The sequence below is a fragment of the Zingiber officinale genome, chromosome 1A (assembly GCF_018446385.1).
Source record: "Zingiber officinale cultivar Zhangliang chromosome 1A, Zo_v1.1, whole genome shotgun sequence".
Lineage (NCBI taxonomy): Eukaryota > Viridiplantae > Streptophyta > Magnoliopsida > Zingiberales > Zingiberaceae > Zingiber > Zingiber officinale.
The window spans coordinates 169,921,000-169,931,575 of NC_055987.1; the positions used below are offsets into that span (position 1 = coordinate 169,921,000).

Sequence of the window (10,576 nt, forward strand, 5' to 3'; positions counted from 1 at the left end):
TATTCCAATCACAAAAGAAGAAACATGTCTAATATTCAAATAAAATTTATCTCAATACAAATAAACAAATAAACTTCATTTACAACTAATGAACAATTGTCAAAAGACTAGAAACTTGTGATGGTGGTTCATGCTATGTAGGATTGCAAGTAATTATTGTCAACTCAAGCCCCATCAAAATCTTCGACTTGTAGAATTTCATTGGACTCCTCTTTCTCACTTGCTGATTCTTCCATGACAACCTTCTCCAACATTCTGAATTTTTGTGAAGCAAAGTATGTGAGCAAAGCACCAAAAATAAAGGAGAAGAATATAATACCTGTAGAAGACGTAAAACAGGGTTGATAGCTGAAATTTAGAGAAATGTAGTTGTAAAATACTGAAAAATGGCGAATAATTATAAGGGAATTTTTCAGAATTTTTGGAAAATTTTCGGGAATTTTTCGGAGCTCGTATGAACGAGTTAACGGGGACAAAAATGGGGTCCGGAAAAAAGCCTGTTTAGGCGACCCTGTTTAAATGAGGAAAAGTTTTAATTTATATTTCCTTTTCCATTTTTTTTTTCTTTCTTTTTCTTTTTTCCCATATTCTTTTCCTCCTGCGTGCCGACCCTTGCCCAAAACCTTGCGGCGATTTCTCCCGAGCCCTAACCGGCGCCGAACTCCCTCTCCCTCTTCGCGTACAAAATCTCTCGGCCAAGGGCTTTCCCTTCTTTCGGTCTCCACCCTCTCGGCGCGAAGTTCCCGTGCCCTAGCCAGCCCCGGCCGACCGGCGACTTCCCCTCCTTTCCTTTGGTCCAACGAGACATCACCGGCACTGGAGCCCTAGGTTTTCCCTTCTTCTTCACCACCTCGCGGCGACTCCTTGCATTGCCTTGCCTCTTCGTTTGCTGTCGCCGAAGGTGTGCCCTTGCCGGATCCCTCTGCCGAAGTGTCGCCGCCGCACGTGACAGCGCTGGTAACACTCGAGCCAACACAGCCGCTGACCCCTCTTCTAGCCTCTGCCCCGACTCCAGTGGTGCTATCCCTGTGCCTTAATTCATGACCGCCGCCCCTCTGCTGCAATTTGGCAGCACAACCACCACTGGTGAGCCTTGTTTGCCGACCTCAACAGCCCTTTCGGTGACTGCTGTTTGGGGTAAGATGTATATAAATATTGAATTAAATCCATTGTTTGTTTGGTTGCATTGGATTGATTTCGTTCAGGTGAGGTGTTAATGGTGGATGGAGGATAGATTCATCATGGGTTTGGTTTCGGACCGGAGAAAATAGTGCCAAATCCTTTATTGTGTTTCTGCTCGACAGTGCCGAAGACGACACAGAGCTATGCCGTAGCCGGATCTTGGAGGTAAGCTTCGGTTGTTGATTAGGATTTTTGCTTGATTGGTTATCGATCTTGATTCTTTATATGATCCGGACAGTGAAGAATTTTCAGCAGCCAACGTCCCTTAATGGCAGCAAGTTCCAGCCAGCAACTCTTTGGTTTCAGTACAAACTAGTGGTTGTGAATTAAGGTAAGGAACATGATTATGATACATGTTGATTTAAGTAGGAATTGGTACATACATAATTGCTTATGTGTTTGAATTAGATGATTGATTATGTAGATGTGTAATCACGTGTAAATGGAATTAAGTTTAGATTCTTGATTTAATGGTGGATTGTGGATTAGGTTTATGTTATTAAGTTAATTAGGGTTTGCCCCTAATTTGGTGTAAGAGATTTTTATTTAGCTATTTATAGGAATTAGCTAAATAAAATGTATATGTATTGGTGAAACAGGACTTTGACACAAGACGAGCATCTCGATGTTGGATTTGATTGGATTGAACCTGCTTTTGGAGGCGGGTACCTCTTGACTTATCTTTTATGATATTGTCATTGGATATGTATAGTATTTTATAACTACATGCAATGAACATGTTTGCCTTTGGTATGTCACTGTTTGATATCCATAGCATGTTAGGTTTGTCACCTGTGATGTATCCGTGATTATATCTTGTGATTTGTTGCCATGATTATCTTGTTACCATGAGTATCTTAGTTTCTAGAGTGACATACCATGCTTACTGAGGTTAGGACTAGGATTTGGATTGTTGTTTCTGGCCTGTGTATCTAGATTATCTGATACTTAGGTTTTTGTGCCATATCAGATTTGTGTACCTCTATTTGTATATCATATATGATTCGGGTGTTTAGACCCTGATTCTTTGATCTGTGTATATTGTTGGTACATATGCTATGGAAGAGGGATATGATTTGGGTCTAGGTTGTTATACCTTAGAGGACTTGTATACCCTAGATCCGTGGATTTGGCTTACTGATACTGTGGTACCCATATTATGTATATATGGATTTTTCTATGCTGATCAGGATATTCCATACTCATTATGTTCGGGACATAGGGTTTTGATATTCTATCGACCTGTGTACTCTAGATCTTGGTATGTGACCATCGCTTTTACAGTACCCATTTTGTATTTATGGGTATGGTTATGTTGATCGATTTTGCCATGCTTAGTGTCATGCATCATGGTTGCATGCTATGCGATAGTCGACTCCATTGTTGTTGAGCACATCGCCAGTTACATGGATCTGCACACACCACCACTCATGGGTTAGTGGTCGATTCAGGCAGTGTGTGTTGCAGCAGGGACTTTGTTTGGCTACGTTGGTCTGCTCATGGGTAGTGTGACACAACGTGTTAGCCGGCAGGGATTCCTCCCCGTCATCGTGTACCGGGAGTTGAGAGCATTGAGCTCCCCATTTATGATTTGGGGTCACAGGACAGGAGTACTCCGAAGATCCCGTCCACTCGGTCACTCATCGGGAGCAATGATGGCAGAGTGCACGGTTGTCACAGCTCTACCCACTCGGTCTCGCCATTTGTGTGAGATGATTGACGCGTCGGGGTGACCAGGACACATCATTGGCATCATATGCATTGATGCATTTATTTCTTGTGATTGTGTTTCTGCATTTATTTGTTGCATTTGGTTGGATGCATATGTTGACATGCATGTGATTTAGGCACTTTCGCTTGACGACCCTTTGTCCGGATAGGAGTTCCCGTGAGTACTTCCTTAGTTACCTTCGCTTTGCATCTTTCCTAGATATATGATTAGGAAGCCATGTTTATTTTTGTTAGATATATCTTACTAGGCATGTCTATTGGTATTCACGAGTTGTTGAACTCACCCCGTGGACTCTATATTTTCGGTACCAGGTTATGGTGTCGCTTGAGCATCCTGTCTGCTGGTCCCCACGTCACATCAGAAGACTTATCGGTTTCACGTATGTTTTGTTTGTTTTATGTATCAGTTTGTTTAGCTCTGTACTCTGGTTTTATTTTTGGAGGGTTGATGTTGTTGTGTGGTATTTTGTATTTGTTATTGGTTGTGTAAGCCTAGCCGGCTAGCAGTTTTGTGTTTTGATTTTGGTGTCAGCCAGAGGCTGAATTTGATATTTACTGCGTGGTGCTTATTTTCTTTTATTGTTATTATTCCAGCCGCATGTGGCTGAGGTATATAGTGCTTGTAGAAAAGTTCCAGATTGTCCGCCGTACAGGGGAGATGCTGCCGAAATTTCTTCGGACAGAGACTTCTCTGGGGCGTGACAGTAGTTGCTACAACAACAATAACAGATTTGATAAATCATATACTCTTCAAGTACCCCATTCATATCGGCAAATAAAACCACAACATAAAAGCTTACATGTAGAGGTGGTGGTGTTTTGGCATAATAACATGTTGGACTGCAGTACTTAAGCTCCCCCTTGGCAGGCTCATCAGACCATGGAGAACCAAATGTTTTATAAAGACTATCTGTCGAGCTCAAGCTCAGTCCTACTGTTGTTAAATCAATTCCCAATGAAAGAGATGTTAGATCTGGATCATTCGTATTAATAACACTCAATAATCCAAGCATGTCAAATGGACCAGGTGGTAATTATTACCCGAGTGGGCTTTACATTTTGATCTCTATATGAGTGGCAAACATCAGACATCTGCTGTAGTCGAAGTTGAGAAAGACTTTGTGGTTATTGATATTGTTGAATCAGTTGCTCATACATACTCATACCAGAGGCTAGTGTAGGAGAGTTCAACGGTCTCAACCCAATACTAGGGTCTCCACTGTTTTGAATCTGTATAAAGTTGAGGGCAAAACCATTTAATCCATAACATTAATAAAGATTAAACTATCTAAAGAATTACAGCCAGGGCAAGGTACCTGTGAATGATAATTACCATGAGAAAGAAAGAAATCAGAGCCATGTGAACGTAGGTCTTGAGTGTTTCCAGTGGCAAAAGGCAGCTCACTACTATGGGTTGTGGTAGTATGCAGTTGTTGTTGCTGAAGGCTAGATTGAAAAGTTCTTCCTAAGCTAAATCCACTAGATTGTGTCATTTGGTTGATATCAAACTACCAAATGAATGAAGAAACATGATCAACATAGATAAGCTAATTTCAAAAGTTCACCACAGTTCAACTAATGCATTTAATTAATTATGAAAAAAATAAATAAAGAAATATAGATTGTTGAGTGAATATTATTTGTAATTGTCAAATCCTGGACAACATTTGATGTTACTTGGAACGTTGGTGGCACGCTAGGAAACTTTGTCAATAGAACCTGTAAAATATAAACATATATTAGAAGATAAAAATATCCAAAACAAGGTCATTATCCCCTCAACTAGTTAAAATTTCGACCATGACCTCCAAAAGAACCCAATTAAATGTTAAAAGCATGCTTTTACCTTCATGGAACTACTGTAACTTGCAGGAGATGCAAGTTCCACAGCTCGGGTTTTTCTCTCATTCAATTTGTAATTTTTTACTAATGAAGCTGCAACATGCCGCCTCAAACTACTTGCATTTTCAAGCTGTAATAAAAAACAAAATAAGTTCATGGACAGTAACTACATCTCAATAAGTTTCTAAGAAGGCTGTAATACAAAGCTCACGCCACAGAAATAATCTACAAACTGCTCAAAAATGTACTGAAGTTAATAATAACAGGATATGGTAATGACTATGTGGTCGAAACAGCTGGAGTTCTTGGCTTCTTGCATGTAATGGAAAAAATCAAGAAGCTAATGGTTTTCTTATTTCATGAGTTAATAAATGATCTTCTTATATGTTCACAAAAAAGACAAGCCCAATACACCACGAAGGTTCACCGCCTCTTCTAGTTTCATGCTGAAATCGTGAAGGAAAATGAATCAGAGGAGAAAATTCAATGTTTTTCTCTTTTTTAGTTGGCAAGATTTCATTCGTAGTCACAGAGATGTGCATAAAATCAGTTCATAATCAATAATCTCGGCAAAAACTACCGAAGAAAAAAAAATCATCAAGAAAGGCATTAAGTCGAACACTTAAACAGCGTTATGAATCACAAGACTTACCCGGTTGTCAAGACCGTCATCAATCGCCTTCCCTTCCCTTTGTCGTCGGAGCTTGTCGCGTCTCCGGCTCGTCGCTGCGTAGGGCACCAAGTCCTGGTTCTCCCATAGGTTCGCTCCAAGCTTCCGCGCCGACACCGAACTCCTCTTGGGCTCGCTCGGTTCACTCTCTGAAGAGCCGAGCGCTCCCAACTTCCAGGTGGGTACCGGAGTGCAAAGGCCGCCCTTTTTCTCCACTGCGACCCCTCTCCTCAACTTTACCCCTAAAAACTCCTCTTTTCCAACTCCGCTGCTGCCCTCGTCATCACCTGCGACAGCCATTCCCCCTTCCATGGCCCCCACTCTCGCCCGTCTCTCTTTTCCTCAAAAATCAAAAAATTTTCCCATCAGGAGCCCAAGTAGGAGCCACACGCTCTTGCCCTTAGCATGTCCTCCCGACTTCTCCTGCTGCTTCTGAAGCAGGCAGAATCCTAAGTAGTACAGCCAAGATGGGGCCTTTATTAGCTTAAAGAAACGGGGTTTGCTTGCCACAACAACTATTTCTCCACTTCAGGGGAATACGAGAGATAAGCAGCAAATCCAGTGGGGACTGAACCGAGGAGGGTGTGCTTCCCAGGCTTTAATTTTAAAGTGCAAGGGAAGTTTTGAGGGGATGCATGCCAGGAATTGGTGTGCAAACTGAGAGGGTGATCCAACAAGTCCCGACAGCTTCGAAATGCAACTTTTGAAGGTGAGAACACAGTTGGCTAAGGCCGGAGGTTTTCGGAGAGAGAATCAATACATAACAAAGACAACGATTGAGTAAAACTGAAGTCAAAGACAAAAAAGTGCTTAAAGACAACAAGTTTAGAAAACTGTTGTAAAAGGTGTTATTGATTTTACAAAAAGTTGCTCAACGATAACGGTTTTTACAAAACTGTTGTCTTTTATTTTTTTTGGGCGCTCAAAGACAACGGTTTTGTCAAAAACCGTTGTCTTTTACCAAATTAACAATAGTTCCTTCTAAAACCGTTGTCTTTGTGGTGCTGTCTTTTAATAATTTTGTTGTAGTGTACTTTAGCACTTGACCTCCTTTTGGTCTTGGAGGGATCTAATTTGACATTTTTGGGTTTTGACCACCGAAATACATGTCAAGTCCTTTAGGTCCAATAATGAATCTCTCTAGGATTTTCTCCATTTCCTCAAGCTTTGCCTTCAAGGCTTGATTTTCCAACTCTAGGATTCTAACCCTAAAGTCAACATGTCCACCTTGGACATCCCTAGACCTATCCACCTTCTTAGGCATATGTCTCCCTTTCTTGGGATTAATGCTTAGGTTTTCACCTACTTTCCTTCCTTTTGACAAAGTGGTTTGGGTCTTATTAGGTCTATTCTTACTAGATTTAGCATGAATAGGTCTCTTAGGGTTATCTCCTACATTGACCCTATTTCTATCATTATATCTAAATCCATGATCATGCTTGGGTAAATAATAAAAATTATTTCTAGAATGCATGGAATAATTTAAATTTGAACTTAAATTCATGTTAGGGTTTACCTCCCTTACCATTGAAGCTCTCTTCTTTTCCCACTTCTTCAAGTGCGCCAATTTCTTGAGCTCTCCTCTCCTTGGGCACTTTGTGTGGTAATGCCCCCACTCACCACACGTGAAATACTTAATGTGCTTATTCTCCTTCTTCTTCTTCTTACAACTCACATTAGTTTCTAAATTAATTTTAGTGAGTTTAGGGTTTACCTCCTTTACCTTCTTGAGCGAAGGACACCTACTCTTGTAATGCCCCATCTTACCACACTCAAAGCATTTGATGTGGTCGTTTGTGCTCTTCTTGGTAGTTGAGGTGGAGGGTTGAGCTTCCAAGATCTCCTCTTCCTTGTATTGCTCTTCTTCCTCTTCACTTGAAGATGTGGACGGTTTCACTTCTTCCTCCCTTGATGATGTGGATGATACCTCCTCATCTTCCATCTCCTCCTCGGATGTTGAACCCATGTCAATATCTAATTGATTCTTCTCTTCTTGGGCCAATGAGTCCTTCTCTTTGGCCTCCTCCTCTTCTTGGATTTGTGTAGGACTCTCATGAAACACAATTACCTTTTTCCAAAGGTCACTTGCGTTCTCGTATTCACCTACATTCAATATCGCATTATGAGACAATAAATTAATTAAAATTCTAGTTACCTCTTTGTCCATCTCTGATTGCTCCCTTTGCTCCTCAGTCCATTATCGAGATCGGAGACGCTTTCCCTTCTTGTCCGTTGGAGCTTTAAATGGTTCCTCCAACGCAATCCATTGGTTCCAATTCATTTGAAACCACATTTCCATGCGCATCCTCCAATAGTCAAAGTCCTCGCGCTCGTATGAAGGTGGGATTCGGATGCCCCATCCTAGCAGACCTTCCGACTCCATCTTCTTCCTCTAGCACTTGCTCCCTTAGCAATTAGTCCAACAAGAGCACACCTTGCTCTGATACCACTTGTTGGGGCCTTGACGCCCGCTAGAGGGGGGGGGGGGGAGGGGTGAATAGCGTCTCACCCAAATCGTCGCTTCCTACGCTTGTTAGTGCACAGCGGAAATATAAAACAAATCTAACAAATAAAAAGCTAAACCTAGAAGCAATAACCTAGACAATCAAACCTCTAATACGTTTATATAACGTGGTTCAGAGATCACTTACTCCTATTCCACGGCTGTCCGTAAGGTGGATGATCCCGATCCGTCGGTGGATGACTTCCCGGAAAACCTCCGGCTAGCTCAAGTAGCTCCTTGTGGGTGGAGAAACCTCGCCACAAATTCGCACAAGCTCTTGATCACTTAAGAAGACCTTGGAGACTCTAATAGGGGTTAACCACCTATATTTTCGTCAACCTCAACCAAGCTCCCAAGGCTTGGTTATATAGGCCACGAGTTGGAAAATCCCGCCTACTAGTCGACTGTCAAAATGATCAGTCGACTGCCCTCTTATGAAAATTCGATCGTTACATCCCAACGACTCGATACCAGTCAACTGGTAAAAATACCAGTCGACTGCTACAGTACTGCTACAGTAATGCTACAGTAACCCCCTAATTCTAGGATTTTACCCTCGAGTACATTCACTCAGCACTCATCCTCGTCCGACCAACCTAGACCTAGCCTTCTAGCCTCCTCCATCAGCCTTGCGTCCCTCGGATGCCTCCCCATCCTTCACATCTTGTCTTCTGGAGCTTCCATCGGCCTTATCATTATTGTCGGGTCTTCCTTTGCCAAGAGGTCGCACCTCCGGGACTTTGTCCATTGCCAAGTTATACTTGGACTTACGTTGCCAAGACTACCTTCTTGGACTTACACCGCCAAGACTCATCCTTGGACTTTCCTCCTTTGCCAAGATCACACTTGGGCTTTCCTTGTTGTACCTGTATCCTGCACACTCACAATGCATATCAAATACAACAATAAACCTAACTTAAACCTTTGCCCAAACATCAAAACCTAGGGTACCCAGATTGCACCAACAGTAAGTCAGTTGATCTTAGGGGCAAGAAAATCTTAGTAGGTTAGGTGGATCGAGGGGCAAAGAAGTCCTATTAGGTTGGTTGGACTGAGGGGTAGGAAAGTCTTGGTGGGTTAATGATCAAATGACATCAAGCGGATAGGCTTGAGGGGGCGGTCCTTCGTTTAAGGGGGGATTGTTGGGTTGCAATGATTGCAAACAAAGTCTCACATTGAAAATATATAGAAAGGATCATGGACTTATAAGAGAAAAATATCTCTAATGGTATGATATCTTTTGGATAGAACTCAAAAGTAAAACCATAAGGGCTTAGACTCAAAGTGAACAATATTATACCATTGTGGAGATATTTTAATTCGTTTGGTCCTAATACTATCCAAATAAAATATATTAAAGATTAATGTGATAGGGTACTAGTAAATGATAGAAAAATAAAAGAGCAGTGGAAGTTGTATTTTTATCAATTTTTTAATGAAGGTTTAGGTGACCAACTTAACTTAGGTAATTTAAGTAGATCAAATGAATAAAAGAATTTAATTTTTTTATTGTAGAATTCAAACTTCAGAAGTAGAATAAGTTGTAAATGAAATGCATAATAGAAAATTCGTTGAATTAGATGATATTCCGATAAAGGTATGAAAGTGCCTAAGGAAATAAGGTATTAAATGACTTATAAAATTATTTGACATGATATTGAAAATAAAAAAGTATCTGATTAATGGAGGGTAAGTATTCTAGTTCCCTTGTATAAGAACAAAAGAAATGTACAAAATTATGCAAACTATAGAGACATTAAACTAATAGGTCATACTATAAAACTTTGGGAAAGAGTAATAGAAAAAAGATTAAGGATGGAGACCACGGTAACCGAAAATCAATTTGAGTTCATGCCTGGAAAGTTGACAATAAAAATTATACATCATTTTAAACAATTAATTGAAAAATATCGGGAGCAAAAATAAGATCTACATATGATATTTGTTGACTAGAAAAAAATTATGATAAAGTGTCAAGAGAAATTATATAGAAAAGTTTAGAAAAAAAGAAGTGTTAGTGTAATATATATTGAAATTAAGGATATATATAAGGATACAACAACCAGAATAAAAACTCCAGGTGGAATAACTGAAGCATTTCCAATAAAAATAGAGTTATATCAAGGATTAACTCTAGGTCGCTATCTTTTTACATTAATTATATATGAACTCACTGCACACATTCAAGACATAGTATCATGGTCCGTGTTGTTTGTAAATGATATTATTTTGGTAGATGAAACATATGAAGAAGTAAATGCTAAATTAAAATTTTGGTAGGAAACATTAGAAGGGAAAAATTTTAGGCTTAGTAGAATAAAGACATAATATATAGAATTTAAGTTTAGAAATATTAGACGTAATGAGACAATTGTTAAGATAAGAGATAACAAGTTGCTTAAAACTAACAACTTTTAAATATTTAAAATCATTTTTACAAAATAATAGAGAGATTGAGAGAGATATCTTACATAGAATACAAGTAAGATTGTTAAAATGGAGGAGAGCATCGGGTATTTTATGTGATCGTAAAGTACTTCTAAAACTTAAAAGAAAGCTCTACAAAACTGCAGTTAGACATGTGATGTTATACGAAACTGAATGTTGGGCTATGACTAGAGTACATGAGGAGAAGATGAGAGTTACAT

General features: G+C 40.0%; 1 protein-coding gene and 1 long non-coding RNA gene across 4 annotated transcripts; one reads left to right on the forward strand and one right to left on the reverse strand.

Moving 5' to 3' along the window:
- Positions 1 to 121: 121 nt before the first annotated feature.
- LOC122038382 lies at positions 122 to 6,150 on the reverse strand. Of its 3 annotated transcripts, XR_006127856.1 has the most exons (6): positions 5,408 to 6,150; positions 4,760 to 4,885; positions 4,230 to 4,632; positions 3,955 to 4,143; positions 3,714 to 3,847; positions 122 to 255 (listed from the first exon to the last, which is right to left on the reverse strand). XR_006127856.1 is itself a non-coding variant. In XM_042598113.1 (5 exons), the coding sequence occupies exons 1-3, from the start codon at positions 5,735 to 5,737 to the stop codon at positions 4,498 to 4,500; spliced, it is 591 nt and encodes a 196-aa protein (XP_042454047.1). In that variant the 5' UTR covers positions 5,738 to 6,144; the 3' UTR covers positions 3,518 to 3,847; positions 3,955 to 4,143; positions 4,247 to 4,497. The 3 variants fall into 3 exon arrangements, 2 of the variants coding, with proteins under 2 accessions (XP_042454047.1, XP_042454046.1); XM_042598113.1 differs by lacking the exon at positions 122 to 255 and having other exon boundaries at positions 3,518 to 3,847; positions 4,247 to 4,632; positions 5,408 to 6,144; XM_042598112.1 differs by lacking the exon at positions 122 to 255 and having other exon boundaries at positions 3,518 to 3,847; positions 5,408 to 6,144.
- On the forward strand, positions 984 to 1,492 carry LOC122038383. Its single transcript, XR_006127857.1, has 3 exons — positions 984 to 1,086; positions 1,206 to 1,347; positions 1,421 to 1,492. It is a non-coding gene; the product is annotated as an uncharacterized LOC122038383 (long non-coding RNA).
- Positions 6,151 to 10,576: the final 4,426 nt, after the last annotated feature.

Excerpts from the sequence above, each read along its gene's own strand:
- LOC122038382 (XM_042598113.1), bottom strand. The coding sequence starts at position 5,737 with ATGGAAGGGGGAATGGCTGTCGCAGGTGATGACGAGGGCAGCAGCGGA. Across the intron at positions 4,886-5,407 it reads ATGACGGTCTTGACAACCGG|CTTGAAAATGCAAGTAGTTT; the intron begins GTAAGTCTTGTG and ends TTTTTATTACAG. Across the intron at positions 4,633-4,759 it reads GTTACAGTAGTTCCATGAAG|GTTCTATTGACAAAGTTTCC; the intron begins GTAAAAGCATGC and ends TATATTTTACAG.